Genomic DNA, 19,713 nt, shown 5'->3' on the forward strand with positions numbered 1-19,713 from the left:
CTTATTGAAACATATAAGATTGTTAGGGGATTTAAGAGATTAGATGCAGAAAACTTGTTTTCCCTTGAGGGAGAGTCTAGGATCAACGGACATAATCTCAGAATAAGGATCACTATTTTAATACAGAGATAAGGAGGATTTTTTTCTCTCAGAGGGTAATGAGTTTGTATAATTCTTTACCACAGAGGGTTGTAGAGGCTGGGTCATTAAGTATAGAGACAGGTTTTTAATCAGTAAGGGTTTGGGTTATGAGGAAAAGGCAGGGAATTGGAGTTGAGGATTATCAGATCAGGCATGATCTCATGAATGGTTGAACAATTGATGGCCTGAATGGCCTGATTCTGCTGTTTTGTCTTAAGGTCTCACTTTTCCAGGTCTCAGATCACATTCTCTCTTTCAAAACCCATTCCATCATATCCCTCCATGCAACCTCCCACCCACACCTTAGAAAGCAGTAGCAAAAATGGCAAAACTCTTGCTGTTACTGTCACATAATTAAAATGAGGAATATTGATTGGCTGTTTTGCTCTGGTCCAGGTTGCAATTGATGTGATTGAAGAGTTTTGCAATGAAATGGGACTTCAAAACTCGGAGGCTGCAGATGAATATTCTATATTTGTTATCACCAACAAAGGTAATCTCTTTAGATTCCAGTGTGTGTTTTTCCATGAAGAGTTCTGGGAAAGTGTGTGCCTGTGAGGGGAATGAGATCAGATTGTTTGTTGCAGTCCCATGTGATAATATCCCATGCTCTGTTTCAGGACAAAATGTGCATCCACTTAAAAAGAAAGATTACATCCTTGATGTAATTACAGAAATGGAACAAGTTGATCAAAACTTCATCTTCTGTTTCCGACGTGTGCTCTGGTTTCAACCGCTGAAGTTTGAGAATGAGCTGTGTGTGACTGTGCATTATAATCAGGTACTCTGGATATTGCAGTCGTGAAAATGTGTTTAAGTCTGTGGATATTGCAATAATGAAGAGCTGTACATGACAGTGGATTATGCAGAAATTGAAGATTTCACAGTAATAAAGAAGCATGTGTGACTATGGATTTTAATCAAGATTTGAGAGTAATGAACAAGTTCAGGGCTGCAACAGAGAGGAAGAATTTGTTTCCAAATAATTGTAGAAATGTGGTAGGAAAACGAAACAGATTTTATTCTCTGTCCTCAGTCTAACACAGTCCCAATAATTGTGTGCAACAATTTCAGAATAGTAGCACAGCAAAAGCAGAAAGGGCAAAAAGAAAAATTCACAGTATTCAGTTTCCACATTGCCATATTCTGTGCATCATAAGTAGCATCAATCTTTGATTAAAAATGCTTGATGGTTTCACATTTTAAAAAATTAAAAATATCCTTGCTAACGTTTTGAAGAGGATGGCAGAGAGTGTCAGAATAGGAACTCACTTGCTCGCTCCTCTCCCCATTTCTCAGCACGATGAACTCAACATGTCTGATATGTACTTACAATGGTCCAATTGCTCCCCAACAAAAAAGCAAGGTCAAAATTTGAGAGGATGGATCTCACACTGTAATTAAAACAGTGCTGGGAGCATAAAATCTTGCCCTGATGCTGTGTTCCTGAATGCAGTGGCTGGACTGCCCGATGCCATCAAGCTCAGTAGAAGGAAATGAGGACTGCAGGTCCTGGAGTTCAGAGTCAAAAAGTGTGGCACTGGAAAAGTACAGTCAGGCAGGCAGCATCCAAAGAGCAAGAGAGACGTCGTTTCGAGCATAAGCATCAAGCTCACTGTTCACTTATCTTGATAGTTGATACCAGGTGGTCAGAAGCTCTGAGAGATCACGATGCAAAATAAACTTCAGCTTCTTGATGTTATGAAACTTGAAAGGGTTCAGAAAAGATTTACAAAGATATTGCTAGGCTTGGAGGGTTTGAGCTGTAGGAAGAGACTGAATAGGCTTGGGTCTATTTTCCCTGGAGCGTTGGAGGCTGAGGGGTGACTTTACAGAGGTTTATAAAATCATGAGGGGAATGGATAGGGTAAACAGACAACATCTTTTCTCTGGGGTGAGACAGTCCAGAACTAAAGGGCATAGGTTTAGGGTGAGGGGGGAAAAATTTTAAAGAGACCTAGGGGGCAACTTTTTCACACAGAAGATGGTGCATTTATGGAACAAGCTGCCAGAGAAAGTGGTGGAGGCGGGAAAAATTACAACATTTAAAAGTCATCTGGATGGGTATATGAATAGGAAGGGTTTAGAGGAATATGGGCCAAGTGCTGGCAAATGGGATTAGATTAGTTTAGGATGTCTGTTCAGCATGGATGAGTTGGACCAAAGAATCTGTTTCCGTGTTGTAGATCTCTGAGTCTAAGTGAGATTAACTTTTGTTCTGTATGATCTGTAGACCTGTAAATAACTCATATGTTTATTTTATAATCAAGGTTGTTCCAGATTACTTGAAAGGACTCTTCCATGTACTGAATCAGAATTTGATGAGTGAGAGTCAGCTCCAACAAGTGTCAAAGTTGGCAGCTCTGCAACAACGGGCAAAGGACAATCTGTATCTGCCTACCATGTGAGTTAATCACAGCAACCTTTAATAGGCACAGAGTAGGTAGACCTGTCCAGACATACTCCAGAAATTGTGCTTCATTTAACTCATGGCATCCTTCTGATGGACCCCTGTTAAGGTGTTATATTTCCCACTGTACAGTATTAGGACATTGAGTTACACTATAAAGGCACAATCCTGAAAATCAGTGAAACTATTGGCAGCAGATTTTTTTTGTATACAATTGAGCTTGGATGAGCGTGATGCCTTTTTCTTTTGTACCAATATGGTGGCTGAAGTTCTGTGTGTTGGTGTTCATCATATACAGTTATTGTACATTTATCAGTTCAACAATATTATGAAGCCCAGACTGCACAGACTGATTTAATGATGAGCTGTATTACATGCCGGGACAGTGCAGAGGAGACAGGCAGGAGACTGGAAGAACGCAGCAAGCCAGGCAGCATCAGGTGGTGTAGAAGTCGATGTTTCAGGTGTAACCCTTCTTCAGGACTGGGGATGGGTGTAGGGTGAGCTACAGATAAAGAGGGAGGCGGGAGCAGGGTAGTGAAGTGGGGATACATGAAGATAGGTGTAGGGTACAACCTGGTTGGTCAATGGGAAGAATGGATCCGGCAGGTGGCAGAGAGCAGTGGCAGTGAGGGGGAGGGGCTGGGAAGGGAGTCAAGGGTTGGGGAGGGAGATTATTTGAAATTGGAGAACTCAAATGTTGCTGTGACTGCTGCAGCTGAAATGATATGAGGGGGACCTGGGACTCATCTCTGTGCCATTCTGCCAGCACAGAATGCATTTGCTACAGGAATATGGATACTAATTAATTAACCTTTGCTACAAGCAGCCTTGAAAGTACAGGTCAACATGGCATCTAAACATCTCAAGCACACTCCATATGTTAGACTACTCATGGGCATCAACCATAGGGATGCACGAGTTAAAAATTTGAATTCGAGTAGACCATCACAGGAACCAACTCTCTTTAATCACAATCAAACTTGTAAAATGCATGACAAAACTCAGCTCTGCTCAATGTCGCTCCTGAATTTTTCTGGGTGAGTGTATCTCTGAGGCTGTATACCCTTGAGTTTAGAAGACTGAGAGGGGATCTGATTGAGACGTATAAGATTATTAAAGGATTGGAGGCAGGAAACATGTTTCTGCTGATGGGTGAGTCCCGAACCAGAGGACACAGCTTAAAAATAAGGGGTAGGCCACTTAGCACAGAGATGAGGAGAAACTTCTTCACCCAGAGAGTGGTGGGTGTGTGGAATGCTCTGCCCCAGAAGGCAGTGGAGGCCCAGTCTCTGGATTTGTTGAAGAAAGAGTTGGATAGAGCTCTCAACGATAGTGGAATCAAGGGTTATGGAGGTAAGGTAGGAACAGGATACTAATTGAGGATGATCAGCCATGATCATAATGAATGGTGGTGCAGGCTCGAAGGGCAGAATGGCCTACTCCTGCAACTATTGTCTATTGCTCCAATGTCCCAGAGGAACTAAGGGCAATTTGGAGGATTGAATAATCATAGTGAGGTTTGGTAAATTCGCAGGCCCATAAACATTTTTGGAGCTTTGGCTGGTAAATATTCAGGATAAATGTTACATTTTTAAAAAATAAATTGCCTCTCGTCACTGTATGAAACTTTTACTTTATTATTTTTTGTTTCTTTAAGCCGCGAGGTGCAGGATTGCATTCCTCCACAGATTTACCAGCATCAGCGACCACAGTCCTGGTTGAACATGGTGACAGAGAATATCCAATATGTTCAGGCCCTCAGCTCTCACCAAGCCAAAGCCCAGTTCCTTGGTAAGTGTCAACTCTCACTCTGTGCACAGTGACTAAGTATATCAGTACTATGACAAATAATTTAGCCTAATTTGCTACATAATAACTACAACTGTAGTGGTTTTGGTATTATCCATAGCTTTTTTTATGAGAGATACTGAATGGAGAACAGACTTTCCCCATCTCACCTGGGCTCGGTCAATAGAACTATGATGGCTGATATTAGCTGATTACTACCAACATGAAAGATCCCAGATTGTGCTGGGCTGGCCTATTGTAAGAGCTGCAATTGGCTTCTGAGTGCTTCTTGGCTATGGAGGAAGGGAGAAATATTCAGCAGAATTCTTAATCCAGCACACTAACATCAGACTGGGAAAGTATGGTGTTTAATCCAATCCATGATTTCATCTGATTCTCATAAATCTGTTTACTTGGGCAAGGTACTGAGGAGCTCTCCTACAAACTGAGCAGGTCTGGCAGCATCTGTGGAGAGAGAAACAGAGTTAATCTTTCAAATCCAGTGTGACGTTTCTTCAGAATTAAAAGCTGCAAAATGCTAGTTTTTATGCTATTGACAGAGCGGGGGGAGGAGCAGATTGTGAGGGTGCCTTGAGCAAAGATGAGGACAGTGATAATGCTGGTAAACAAGTGATAGATATGTAAAATCGGTATAAATTTTAGACGTGGAAGAAAATGGGTCCATTCTGTAAAGAACAAAGTCAATATGACACAAACAAGATATGGCCGAGAGATGATGGCATCATGAGACAAATGGAGGTCATACTCTGAAGTTGTAAAACTCAATACTGTGTCCTGGAGGTAGTAAAATACCTAAGTGGATAATGAGGTACTGTCTCTTCAGCTTATGCTGATCTTTGTTGGAACACTATTGAAGGCCAGAACAGAAATGTTAGCACGGGAGCAAGGTCATTTATAGAAATAGCAAGCAACTTGAAGGTCAGAGTTATTCATATGGTCAGAGCGGAGATGTTCTGCAAAGCAGTTACCTAGTCTGTTTGGTCTTGCCATTGTAAAGGAGACTTTATTGTGAACAATGAAAACAGTGGACTAAATTGAAAGAAGTACAAGTTGAGGCAATGGCCTGTTGGTGTTCATAGAATCCCTGGAGTGTGCAAGCAGGCCATTCAGCCCATTGAATCTACATTGACCCTCTGAAGAGCATCCCACCCAGACCCACGCTGCTACTCTATCCCTGTAATCCCGCATTTCCCATGGCCAATCCTCCTGGCCTGCATATCTTTGGACTGGGAGGAAACCAGTACATTTGGAGGAAACCCACACAGACACTGGGAGAATGTGCAAACTCCACACCAACAGTCATTCAAGGGTAGAATCAAACCTGGGTCCCTGGCACTGTGAGATAACTCACCATGATGCCATATTATCTATAGGCTGTTAACGCAGAGCCCCAAGTAATAATCTGGTGACCTGGATTTGAATCCCATTGGCAGATAGTGAAATTTGAATCCAATAAAATGTGGAATTAAGAGTCTAATGAAACTGTTGCTGTCTGTCAGGAAAACCCATCTGGTTCACTAATGCCCTTGAGGGAAGGAAAATGCCATCCTTCCCTGATCTGAGTCAAGATGTAACTCCAGACCCACAGCAATTAATTGAATCTTAACTGCCCTCTGGACAATTATGGATGGGCAATAAATGCTGGCCGAGCCTGTCATGTCTACATCCTGTAAATTAATTCAAAGAATGTAAAATGCTACTTCACCTGAAAGATGTGTTTGGGGCCTTGAATGGAGTTGAATGAGCAAGTGTTACATTTTCTGGAATTGAATGGAAATGTGCCTCGGTTAGTGAGGAATTGTAGGAGTGATAGAAGAGTGGTCCAAGGTGTCGCAGAGGGAAAGGTCCCTGCCCACTATTGACAGTGAGCGGAGGAGATGTGCTTGTTGGTGGTATCTTGCTGGATGATCCTTTGAAGATTAGTGGTGTGGACAGGGCACACCCTATCATTGTTCTGGGAGGGAAGGGATGGGGTGAGTTCAGAACTGTGAGAGATGGGTCAGATATGCCAAAGAAAGATGTTCACCTGATTAACCATTTTAAATGTGGGACGACCATCACTTGTATAGACAATGATGTCTCACCATTGCAACAATCAAAAGGATTATGAAAGAGAAAGAACTCATGGTCTGGACTTTTGGTCTTTGAAATGTTGTTTCCCCTCTCTATATTCTCATTCACCTGTACTGTATATGTTAAACTGTTTTTCTTTTGTCTGTATTAATTGTGACTAAATTGGTATAGTTTAAGTTGCATAAATGAGAGCCCCTTTGTTTTATTGTTCTTATTAAAAGTTAAATATGTTGCAATCAATAGATTTATTTTTACTCTAACTGAAGCAACGTGATATGGTTTGCGTAGGTGCTGGGTATAGTCAGTCAGACTAATTGGTTTTGGGAATCTTATTGGGTTTTTATACATTGTGACATAACCTGTGGGACTCTAATGCATGATTGTTGGTTAATTTGTGATAATAGCTGGAAATGTGTTGCTGGAAAAGCGCAGCAGGTCAGGCAGCATCCAGGGAACAGGAGAATCGACGTTTCGGGCATAAGCCCTTCTTCAGGAATGGGGAAAGTTTGTCCAGCAGGCTAAGATAAAAGGTAGGGAGGAGGGACTTGGGAGAGGGGCGTCGGAAATGTGATAGGTGGAAAGAGGTCAAGGGAGGAGATGCGGTGGAGGGCATCGTCGACCACGTCGGGGGGGAAATTGCGGTCCTTCCCCTGCAACCGCAGGAGGTGCAAGACTTGCGCCCACACACTCCCTCACCTCCCTCCAAGGCCCCAAAGGAAACTTCCATATCCGCCACAGATTCACCTGTACCTCCACACATATCATCTATTGCATCCTTTGCACCCGATGTGGCCTCCTCTATATTGGGGAGACAGGCCGGCTACTTGCGGAGCGTTTCAGAGAACACCTCTGGGACACCCGGACCAACCAACCCAACCACCCTGTAGCTCAACATTTCAATTCCCCCTCCGACTCCACCAAGGATATGCAGGTCTTTGGACTCCTCCATCGTCAGACCACAGTGAAACGATGGTTGGAGGAAGAACGCCTCATCTTCCGGCTAGGGACCCTCCAACCACAAGGGATGAACTCGGATTTCACCAGTTTCCTCATTTCCCCTCCCCCCAGCCTGTCTCAGTCAAATCCATCAAATTCAGCACCGCCTTCCTAACCTGCAATCTTCTTCCCGACCTCTCCGCCCCACCCCAGTCTGACCTATCACCCTCATTCTTCCTGACCTCTCCGCCCCCACCCCAGTCTGACCTTTCACCCTCACCTTGGCCTCTTTCCACCTATCACATTTCCGACGCCCCTCTCCCAAGTCCCTCCTCCCTACCTTTTATCTTAGCCTGCTGGACAAACTTTCCTCATTCCTGAAGAAGGGCTTATGCCCGAAACATCGATTCTCCTGTTCCCTGGATGCTGCCTGACCTGCTGCGCTTTTCCAGCAACACATTTCCAGCTCTGATCTCCAGCATCTGCAGACCTCACTTTCTCCTAATTTGTGATAATAGTCTGGACCATGTATTTTTAACCAATGACTCCAAATACCCTCACTCATTCTTTCAGTTTCACTGTGTGAATAGAGATTGAATTCGTGACAATGATTTGTTTCTCTTTCTTTTCCACACAGGGCTTGTGAGTGCATTCCCCATGTTTGGATCCTCATTCTTCTACATCCAGAGTAGCAGCAACAGTGCAATTACTGCCCCTTGTATTCTGGCTGTCAACCAGAATGGACTCAATTTCCTCAACAACGAGACACATGTAAGTTTCTAAAAAAATTATTAGTCTATCAGTGGGCCATTAAGCCCACTCCATGTACATTCAACCCTATCATAGAGGCTACCCATGCATTCAATCTCATCCCATAGTCCATACAGACATTTTTCTAATCAACCTGTTCAGAGATATTATTGCACACCTTTGAAGCAGGTGGGATTGAACACAGGCAACGTGGCTCAGACATAGGGACAATATCACTGTGCAACAAGAGCCCCACAATCCATGTATCAGTTCCTCTATCCTGAGTTCCACCTGCTCTTTGAATTATCAAAGAGAAGTTGCAGATAAATAATTCCCAATTCCCAAAGCTGACGTTATAAAAATGCAGAATGTTCACCCATCTCCTCTATTTGACCCTGACCAATAAATGTTCATGGATAATCTTAAGGACCAGCTGCAATTCAGGTGGTAACACAATTGCCCCTGAATTACTAGATTGAGTCCAAATCCCACTCCAGGACTTCAGAAAATTGCAAAATATTTCTGATGCAGAAAGCCCATCAACTTGAGCACAAAAATCTAGACTGGTATTCTAGTGCAGTATTGCGGAAGCACTGTTGAATGATCTGTCTAAAGGATGAGACGTTAAACAGCAGACCATATCTACCTCCTCGGCTGAATGTAGAATATCCTGTGCCAAAGGTGTTATTTTATTTATCCTGGCCAACACAAAACACAGATTATCTGGTCATTTTTTTTGGGAGTTTCCTTTGTGAAAATTTATAGCTGTATTTCCTACAACAGTGACAGAAAGTACTTAATTGGCTGTAAAATACTTTGAGATGTCTGGTGTTGTGAAAAGCACTGAGTAATTGCAAGCATTCTCATCCCTCCCAGTAGTTAAATAATTATTCCCTCTGCGTGCAAAGTTCATTGCATCTTTCTTGTGATTGAACATTTGCAACTCGTACTCTTTAAGTGGCCACAGTTATCAGATGTATTTACCATTGTCTGCTCGGCAGTCACCTAATCACCTATGAGCCAGACATAGCTGCAGATTTATTACAACGGCATTATTTATCCATTTCAAGCTATTATATTTCTCTCAAAGATGTGATTCATAACTCCTGATGAATTGGGACAATACTATTTAACAACTTTAAAAAATTGGGCAAAGAAAATTGTGATCAATAGCTCACAGGAAATTAGGGATATGCCATGAGCGATAACTCAGTGAATCATGGATATGTTTTCTATCCCGAGGGCCATCAATTTCGGGACCTACTGTCATTCAGATCAGATCTTCTTTCCATGTCCTCTCATGCTTCATTTTCATGGAAACATGGTTTTGAAAATGGAATATTTATTTTGTTCAGCCTCCCTGGTGAAGTGGATGAGGATGGGGTCACCTGACATAAATGTGTCAAATGTTCTTCAGGTGATAATCCTGTTAACACAGCCATAACTGGAGCCCTATTAAACATCTCTTTCACTTCCAAAGGGAAAACACTTCACACGGAATCTGTGCCCCATTTCCACATGGGGGATAAGCTGTTAAGAAAGTAATATTTGAATCTGAAAAAAAATGATTTCAGCAAAGAAAAATAGTCCCAGATTCTGTTCAGCCAAATAATGGATGAAATGGGATATGACAATCCTGTCAAGCAAGCAGCAGCTGAGGTTACCTGTGAAGCAAGATTTTTTTTACATTTCTCCTACCATGCCCCCTTCATGAACTGAACTGTTTCATTTATCCAACCCCACGATCAAACCCCCTACTAGGGCAGCTTGTGTCTGCTGTTGGAAGCAGTTACTTTAGAAACTGTAAAACTAATTATATTGTAACTCTTTCTTTGCAGGAGCTGATGGTCAATTTCCCATTGAAAGAGGTACAGTCCACTCTGACTCAACAATCAGGCCCTAGCAATAGCTATCCATATGCAGAGATTAAACTGGGAGATTTAACGTCCCAAAGGATAACACAACTTCAGCTTGATCAGGTATGAAAGGATTGTGTATGCATATTCAATATCACTGTTTACAGCTGTAAGCCACTTAAGGTTTTGAAGCAAATGGGTAAATATCACATCTGCTCTTCCCTCAAAGATTGCATATTTTCTACAAGAAATTAAGGGCATAAATAATAGAAGCAGGAATGGCCATTTGACCCTTTGAGCCTGCTTTTCCCTTCAATAAAGTCATGGGCCATTTTCAACTTCAACTTCATTTTCCACACTTAGATCCATTAATTCCTTCAGTACCCAGAAAATCTGTTCACCTCTATCTTGGTTATCCTCAACAACAGAGCATCCAAGCAGCTTTCTTTGGTAGAGAATTTCAAAGGTTCATGAAGAAATGTCTCATTTTCTCAGTTCTATATAACTGATCACGTGAACTAGGACTGAGATGTTCTGGAATATTCAGACTAGGGAAGCATTTTCTTAGCAATTACCTTATCATGCCTCTGAAAGATTTCATATGTTTCATTTTGATCATCTCTGATTCTTCTAAATTACAAAGAATATAGGCCTAGTCTAACTAAAATAATGGATTTTTGAAGAAGGATGGTGCATAACTAGATGTGAACTTCATACTTTAACAAATGCAAGGTAATTAATATGCTTCAAAGGAAGATACTTCCCCACACTAATGCCAGCTATGTAGGACATCCACAATAGGAAGACCATTTTGGAGGAGAATTTCCACAGATTCTACTTTTTATTGACATAAGCTAAATGGAAGATCACAGAAATCCTGGATAGCGGTATAATCACCACTTATCCAGGATTTCCGCAGTTTTGCGACTTGACACTGGGACTATGCAGTTGATCGTTCTCCCCCAGCAAGATGCAAGCCCATTCATGCAGCGTGTGTGGATCATGGGATTACCCTGAGTTTAATGTATCCAAAACACTGAAGGACATAATCACATTCCCCTCAACATATCTATTTTGATGAGTTAGGATGTCTGGAGATAAAATCACAACTCATAAGCTAATTAATCTGATATACTTGAGCTGGCTCACTCAAAATGCAGTTGCGCTAAGTCTCTTTAACTTTGACTTTGTAAGTTCTTCATTCTCATTTAACTATCCAACTCCTTTTTCAAGACATTTCAGATTCCAATAACTTGAGTTAAAATGTTTCACCCCATCGCTACTCTTGATCTTTTATCAATGACTTTAAATACATGAGTTCTGTAAAGTCCATTTCTTTTTCTTAAAAAAAAGACATTTCTTTAAATGATTCTGAATGTGCAAAGGGATGGCTGCCATTTTAAAAATGATGTTTACTGGAGCACTTTGAATTGTATATAGTGTTGTTTTACCATAGAACAGTCAGAACAAAAGCAGACACCGCAGAACTTAGAGTCATAGAGATGTACAGCACGGAAATGGGACCCTTGGGTCCAACTCATCCATGCCGACCAGATATCCCAACCCAGTCTAGTCCCATCTGCCAGCACGTGGCCCATATCCCTCCAAACCCTTCCTATTCATATACCCATCCAGATGCCTTTTAAATGTTGCAATTGTGCTCGTTTCCACCACTGTGTCTGACAGCTAATTCCATACACGTACCACCTTCTGCATGAAAAAGGTGGCCTCTTCGGTTTCTTTTATATCTTTCCCCTCTCACCGTAAACCTATGCCCTCTAGTTCAGGACTCCCCCACACCAGGAGAAAAAACCTTGTCTATTTATCCTATCCATGCCCCTCATGATTTTATAAACTTCTATAAGGTCACCCCTCAGCCTCCGACGCTCCAGGGAAAACAGCCCTAGCCTTTTCAACCTTTCCCTATAGCTCAAATCTTCCAACACTGGCAACATCCTTGTCAATCGTTTCTGAACCCTTTCAAGTTTCACAACATCTTTCTGATAGGAAGGAGACCAGAAATGTATGCAATATTCCAACAGTGGCCCAACCAATGTCCTGTACAGCCACAACATGACCTCCCACCTCCTGTACTTAATATTCTGACCAATAAAGGAAAGCATACCAAATGCTTTCTTCACTATACTATCTACCTGCAACTCCACTTTCAAGGAGCTATGAACCTGCACTCCAAGGTCTCTTTGTTCAGCAACACTCCCTAGGACCTTACAATTAAGTGTATAAGTCCTGCTAAGATTTGCTTTCCCAAAATGCAGCACCTCGCATTTATCTAAATTAAACTCCATCTGCCACTTCTCAGCCCATTGGCCCATCTGATCAAGATCCTGTTGTAATATGAGGTAACTTTCTTCGCTGTCCAGTACACCTCCAATTTTGGTGTCATCTGCAAACTTACTAACTGTACCTCTTATGCTCACATCCGAATCATTTATATAAATGATGAAAAGTAATGGATCCTTGTGGCACTCCATTGGTCACAGGCCTCCAGTTTGAAAAACAACCCTCCACCACCACCCTCTGTCTTCTACCTTTGAGCCAGTTCTGTATCCAAATGGCTAGTTCTCACTGTATTCCGTGAGATCTAACCTTGCTAACCAGTCTCCCATGGGGAATCTTGTCGAACACCTTACTGAAGTCCACATAGATCACATCTACTGCTCTGCCCTCATCAATCCTCTTTGTTACTTCTTCAAAAAAACTCAATCAAGTGTATGAGACATGATTTCCCATGCACAAAGCTATGTTGACTATCCCTAATCAGTCCTTGCCTTTCCAAATACATGTACATCCTGTCCCTCAGGATTCCCTCCAACAACTTGCCCACCACCGACATCAGACTCACTGGTCTAGAGATCCCTGGCTTGCCCTTACCACCTTTCTTAAGCAGTGGCACCACATCAGCCAACCTCCAGTCTTCCGGCACCTCACCTGTGACTATCAATGATACAAATATCTCAGTAAGAGGCCTAGCAATCACTTCCCTAGCTCCCCACGGAGTTCTAGGGTACACCTGATCAGGTCCTGGGGATTTATCCACTTTTATGCGTTTCAAGACCGCCAGCACTTCCTCCTGTGTAATTTTTCAAGATGTCACCATCTATTTCCCTACATACTATATCTTCCATGTCCTTTTCCACAATAAATACTGATGCAAAATTGGCCTGAGCTACGAGGCAAACTGCTTGACAGCATGTTTTGACTGGCTCCTGACCAAATGTCCATGACTTCTGAGGAGCCAGTTCAGCAAAGAACCACCCAAATGGCAAAAAGAAAGCATTAAAAAAAAACTCTCTCTCTCTCTCTCTCTCCTTTGTAAAGGTACTCAAAAGCATCCAATCACATCTAGTTGAATTCTACTTACCTTTCTCTGAAAGAAAACCCTGTTGAAGGAGAAATAAAACTCCTTCAGAGAACAGTGAGAGGTCAAATTCTCAACGAGTGAATGAAAGAGAGTGTTGGTATCAATAGCAAAACTGAAAGAAACAACTCGTGCAATCTTGTGGTCCTATTGAACTGTGGCTGATTTCTTTTTACCTTTTTCCACCTTTAATATCCATGTCTCGTCTGCCTTTGTGAGTTTGTATGTTTGTGAATGGGGAGGGGGATCTTAAAAAAGTAGAGATTAAGTTAGTGCTATAAGTGAGCAATTCATATTTCTTAATTGTCATTGGTTAAAGGCAGTTAAGTCATAATAAACTTTGACAAAGGATCAGTTAGACTCGAAACAGCAGCTCTTTTCTCTCCTTACAGATGCTGCCAGACCTGCTGAGACTTGCCAGCATTTTCTCTTTTGAATTCATAATAAACAGTCATTTTCTTGTTCAGTCCGGAAACCTAGTCAGCATTCACTTTTAACCTGAGTTCTTCAGTCAGGTAATTCGGGACTTTGGATAATTTGACTGAATTTTTTTCACATTGGTGACAATTCCAGGAACACTGATTTTCAGCACACTACCTCAGCCATTTGTGGCACTTCTGGTTACTGGTTTTGGCACTTGCCAAAGTAAATATTTTTCCTCTCTCAAAGGGTCTTATATCAGTTTGAAAATCATTATTAGGTAATCACTTAACATTCTCTGCTCCAAGGAGAACAGTTCTAACTTTTCCAATTTTTCATTATAACTCATGAGCCCTCATCACTGTAACATCTTGATAAAGGCTCAAAAGTAACACATTCCCATAGACCCATTTTCCAGCTAAAGCTAACATCTTCATCAGGGAAGGAGAGAAATTTGAAAAGCAATGTTAGTGTTACCCTCTCAGGTGTAATCTGTAGCGGGTATAAAGGGAGTTGAAGTTCAGATCAGATTGACTGTCCTCTGCCTGTTCTTGTTTAAATAAAGAACATTCTGAGTCTGCTGTAACCATCTGATCTGTTCCCCTACAGGCTTTGGAAATGTGTCGTGTCACAGCCATGCATGTGGAGTCCATGCTGCTGGCTCGAGAGAAGAGGCTGACCCTCCCACCGAGTGAGATTACCTTGCTGTGATTGACACTAATCATTGCGCAATTGCACCCATTGTTGAAGGAACTGATACTGGAACTGTCAGACTCACTATTTCATCACAAGCTGCGAGACCATAGATAAAGATGCTACCTGCTACCAATTGATACATTGGAAGGAACCAGATACAAAACCATAAGACCATAAGACATAGGAGTGGAAGCAAGGCCGTTCGGCCCATCAAGTCCACTCCGCCATTTAATCATGGCCGATAGGCGTTTCAATTCCACTTACCCATACACTCCGCACAGCCCTTACTTCCTTGCGAGATCAAGAATTTATCAATCTCTGCCTTTAAGATATTTAACGTCCCGGCCTCAACTGTGCTCCGCTACAACGAATTCCACAGGCCCACCAATCTCTGGCTGAAGAACTGTCTCCTCATTTCCATTCTAAATGGATCCTCTCTACTTTTAAGGCTTTGCCCATGGATCCTAGTCTCCCCGCCCAATGGAAACAAGTTCCCAGCATCCACCCTTTCTAAGCCATGCATTATCTTGTCAATTTCTATTAGATCTCCTCTCAACCTTCTGAACTCTAATGAATACAATCCCAGGATCCTCAGCCAATCATCATATGTTAGGCATACCATTCCAGGGATCATCCATGTGAATCTCTGCTGGACATGCTCCAGTGCCAGTATACCCTTCCTGAGGTAAGGCCCAAAATTGAACACAGTATTTTAAATGGGGCCTAACTAGAGCTTTATAAAGTTTCAGAAGCACGTCGCTGCTTTTACATTCCAATCCTTTTGGGATAAATGACAATATAAAACATAGACTGACGTGTACTATTTAGTGATCATCTAACAAGCTGATAAACCCATACAGGTAGAGCTTCTGTTTGATAACAGAGCTAGCTTCCTGAAAAAACACCAAATGAAAGTGCTTGTAAACCCTTGTGGTATCCCAGCCTGTTATTGGCCACTATTATGTCACCATTCTAGCCATGGATATGAGATTCCCCAACTGTACACAAGACTATTGCTGAAGTCAGCCACATGGCTTCAACCAGTTAAATAGCTCAGGACATGGCTTCAACCAGCTTAACTAGCTAAGAACAATCTCCCATTGAAGCTCACTACCTGAAGGAAACATGTCCCAGTCAGTAAGTATGTAAATCAGCAACAGTATAACAATGCTACAGATCTTCAATTATGGCAGCTCAGTGGTGGCTCCCGGGACATGGATTTGATTCCAGCCTAGGATGACTGTCTTTGTGGAGTTAGCACATTCTCCCCTTGTCTGTGTGGGTTTCCTCCGGGTGCTCTGGTTTCCTCCCACTGTCCAAAGATGTGCAGATTAGGCGAATTGGTCATGCTAAATTGCCCACAGTGTTTAGGGGTGTGTAGGTTCGGTGCATTAGTCATGGGAAATATAGAGTAACAGAGTAGGGGAACGGGTCTGGGTGGGATGCTTTTCGGAGGGTCAGTATGGACTTGTTGGGCCGAATGGCCTATTCCCACACTGTAGGGATTCTATGATTCTATTGGTAAACATTTGAGTTCATTCCAACTACTTAGCAGAATCAGCTAAGACTCATTCTCCATTAATACCCTTCTTAATCCGGTCGGCAGGCACTTACATTGCAACATGGACTTCCTTATTCCTTGCTCATATGGGCACACCCATTTTGTTTCCTTTAGCTTGCAGTTGCAGTTATTATTTTTATTGAATATAATTTCCAATTTTATTAATCCAGTACTAGATATAACATTCCATTAGCTTTTGAGATTGTTTTCTGCAACTCTTCCTGAAGCTTTAAAAATCTTATGTACTTGCCTCACTATATTTCTTTGGACCTGCACTGTCTGCAGCTTTTTAGCATTCATAAAGTACTCACAGCCTTTGAATAAAGTACTCTGTTTTATATTTTTTAGGAACATAGGAACAGGAGGCAGCCATTCAGCCTCTTCACCACCTAATACAATCGTGACCAATCATCCACTTCAATGCCTTTTTCCAACACTATCCACATATCCCTTTGTGTCATTACAGATTGAACCTCCACAGATGTCTGAGATTGAGAATTCCAAAGATTTAAAATTCCCTGAGTAAAATATTCCTTATTCTGACTCCTAATCCTTATTTTAAAATCGTGTCTCCTGCTTCTAAGCTCCCCAACTAGAGGAAACATTATACCTGCATTTACTCTGTCTGACCCTCTAAATAGCCTGTCAGATTTAATGAGTTCACCTTTCTTTCTTTAGTGAATACAGGCCTACTTTCTCCAATCTCTCTTCATAGGACAGTCCTACCAACCTGGGAACAAATCTGGTGAACGTTCATTGCATTCTCTTTATAGTAGTAATATCCTTCCTGAGGTAAAGGAACCAAAACTGAACACAGTACTCCTAAGTACAATATAAGGTTCTGTACAATAGATGCAAGACTTCACTACTCTTGTACTCAAATTCTTTTGCGATCTAAAGTAGATGACCTAATGTTTGGCTACAATGAAATCTATTTGCCAGTCCTGCCCATTCAGGTAATCTGTTAATAGCTTCCTAATTTTTCAATTGTATCAATACTGTTTAAGGAGGTTTTGTAATGCAGTGAGTAGTCTCTGAAAACTCTGGATTCTAGTCTCATCACAGGACTTGGGGACCAAGGAAGGTGTATTCACAATGCAGCCAAACAGGTTGATCACTGACCTGCAAATCCTTCCAACTCCTGTGAATACTGTAGATGGTGGTGAATGAGAGATTCCAGTTCAGCTGTGTGATGGAATGAAAGTCTCTACCATTACTATCCATAGCTCCAGACTACAACAAGCATGTAAAAGTCTCTGTTGCCTCAGTAACTCAGACTGCCCGAGTGATATGTAACACACAGCTACACTGTTTAAAAAGTTCTTATCAAAATTTGCCAGTGACACAAAGCTATGTGTCTTTCCATCCGATTGCCTAGATCACAAAGAGGTACGATGAATAGGCAAAGCATCAACACACATCTATGTAGGATAGTTGTAATTTTGCTTATTTTAAAGTGGCTCTGATATCATTAATAATTACCATAATTAAGGGAACAATCCTGTCATCACAATTCCTATATGTCACTGACAGTGTATTTTCTCACACCTTTAGCAAAGGAAAGCAGACAGCATTCTTTTTTAACACAAACCCCTCTAAATCTTGCACTCAAAGATCACACAGACAAAATATTTAAATATTATTGTTGAACTTTGTATTGTTAGAATTTCTTCAACTGTCAAATTGATGTGGTGAAAAGTGCAATAAATACAAACTCTCTTTAAAAGAGAAATTTTGAAAATATTCAATACTGTTGGATATCATTTTGCAATCTTTGTTTATGAGCTGTTGTATCTGTATATTTGCATCCAGTTTTTTAAGAACTGTAGGAATTTTGATGCTTGTATTTATTCAGTAAATGTTATATATTTTTATAAAACTATAATTGGATCAGCTGTTTTATTCATTTCTGCTGTTTCTCTTTGAGAACATAATTTCTTACAATGTTTTTATTGCCCTTTTCCTTCAGAAATCCTTCATTTCCAACCATTGAGTTAATTGATCTTTTGGTATGTTAATTTGAAATATTTTTTCTTAATTGTTTAAATATTAATATTTCCCTTTTCACCATTTTTTTAAAGTTCTGTTCTTTGTGTGTTCGGCCCGATTATCCCAACACCCGTTCCACAATTTCCAGAAACAAAAACAGAAATTACTGGAAAATCTCAACAGGTCTGGCAGCATGTGTGCAAAGTAGTAAGCGTTTTGGATCCCAGTTCTGAAGAAGGGTCATTGGACCCGAGACATTAACTCAGATTCCTCTCGACAGATGCTGCCAAACCTAAGTTTTTCTGGAAATTTCTGCTTTTGTTTCTGATTTCCAACATCCGCAGTTCTTTCAGGTATTTTCACTCATACTTTCCAGAAGCATTTCCTTGTTTCAGATATCTATCGCCTTAAAATAAAGAAAAAAAATGTGAATACCATGTGATTCTTCACGGAATGATGAATTTCTTTGATTACATTGCTCAGTTTCCTACGTTGCTGCATATAGGGAGTGGAGACCAAATGGTCAGCTTCTGTTCATATAATTGTGCCTCGACGGTGGCATGGTCTCTTACAAGGAAAGTAGAACCATACAATGGTTACAACACCAAAGGAGGGCATTCAGCCAACTCTGTTCATGCCAGACCATTGCTAGAGCAACTCAGTTAGTCTCATTCCTCATCCTTTCCTCACCTTGCCTGCTTTTATTTTTCTCATCAGATTATTAAGTCCTATTTGAGACTAACCCTGCCTTCATTCGTCAACATTACATTCCAGGTCGTAACTCTTACTGCATAATAAAGGGTTTTTTTCTCATGTTGCTTCTGATCCGTTTGCCAACCACTTAAAATCAATGTTCTTCCATTTAAAAAAAGGTTTCTCCCGATTTACTCTGGCCCCGCTTGACTTTGAATACCTCAATCAAATCTTCTCTCACTGTTTTCTGAAGGAGCACCCAGTTTTCCCTGATCTATCCTTGAAATTGAAGTCCCTTATCCCAGAAACATTCTCACTCTGCATTGTCTTTCACATCCTTCCTAAACTTGGAGGTGCCAGTATTGGACTGGGGTAGACAAAGTTAAAAGTACTTCCAAATAAACCTGTTGGACTATAATCTGGTGTTGTGCGAGTTTTAACTTCATCCTTCCTAAACTAAGTTCTCCTGAAGTTTATCACTATCCTTCTCAACATTCGCAACATTCTCAAGTTCTGTGTGATCTTCACATTTAGAATTGTGCCATATTCACCCAAGTCTGCATCATTAATGCATATCATGAAAAATAGTGGTATTATTACTGACTCTGGAGAACACCACTATTTATCTTACTCCAGTGAAGGAAAAGAGTACCAACAATAGGAATTCTTATGTACAGGACATGTTTCAGAATTTTAAACAGGTTGAAATCTGTTACTGAGAGGGAAAATGTAGAGCACATATTTTAAACCACATTCTGTTTACATTTTACAAAAATTCAAGTAGAAAAATTTTATTCAATCATGCAATGTGTTGAAATGATATTGGCATCTTGGGGAACATACAGCATAGATTCACCATAATGATGCAAAGAGAGATTATTTCATCTGGCTAGAAAGATATGCTATTACTTTTGGAATGATGTCCCATTAAAAGATCAGCATGCAAATGAGCAGAGAACCATATGACCATAGGGCACAGGCTCCCATTCTGCAGCAC

General features: G+C 41.1%; 1 protein-coding gene across 1 annotated transcript in view; it reads left to right on the top strand.

Moving 5' to 3' along the window:
• myo15aa (myosin XVAa) overlaps positions 1-14,826 on the top strand; it is a 205,391-nt gene extending 190,565 nt beyond the window's left edge. The window contains exons 59-65 of the mRNA XM_043711624.1: positions 538-634; positions 762-922; positions 2,412-2,545; positions 4,212-4,345; positions 8,010-8,143; positions 9,961-10,101; positions 14,387-14,826. Of these exons, the coding sequence (XP_043567559.1) occupies positions 538-634; positions 762-922; positions 2,412-2,545; positions 4,212-4,345; positions 8,010-8,143; positions 9,961-10,101; positions 14,387-14,488 (903 nt within the window). The 3' untranslated portion in view covers positions 14,489-14,826. The remainder of the gene's footprint in view (positions 1-537; positions 635-761; positions 923-2,411; positions 2,546-4,211; positions 4,346-8,009; positions 8,144-9,960; positions 10,102-14,386) is intronic.
• Positions 14,827-19,713: the final 4,887 nt, after the last annotated feature.

The sequence above is a fragment of the Chiloscyllium plagiosum genome, chromosome 21 (assembly GCF_004010195.1).
Source record: "Chiloscyllium plagiosum isolate BGI_BamShark_2017 chromosome 21, ASM401019v2, whole genome shotgun sequence".
Taxonomy (NCBI): Eukaryota; Metazoa; Chordata; class Chondrichthyes; order Orectolobiformes; family Hemiscylliidae; genus Chiloscyllium; species Chiloscyllium plagiosum.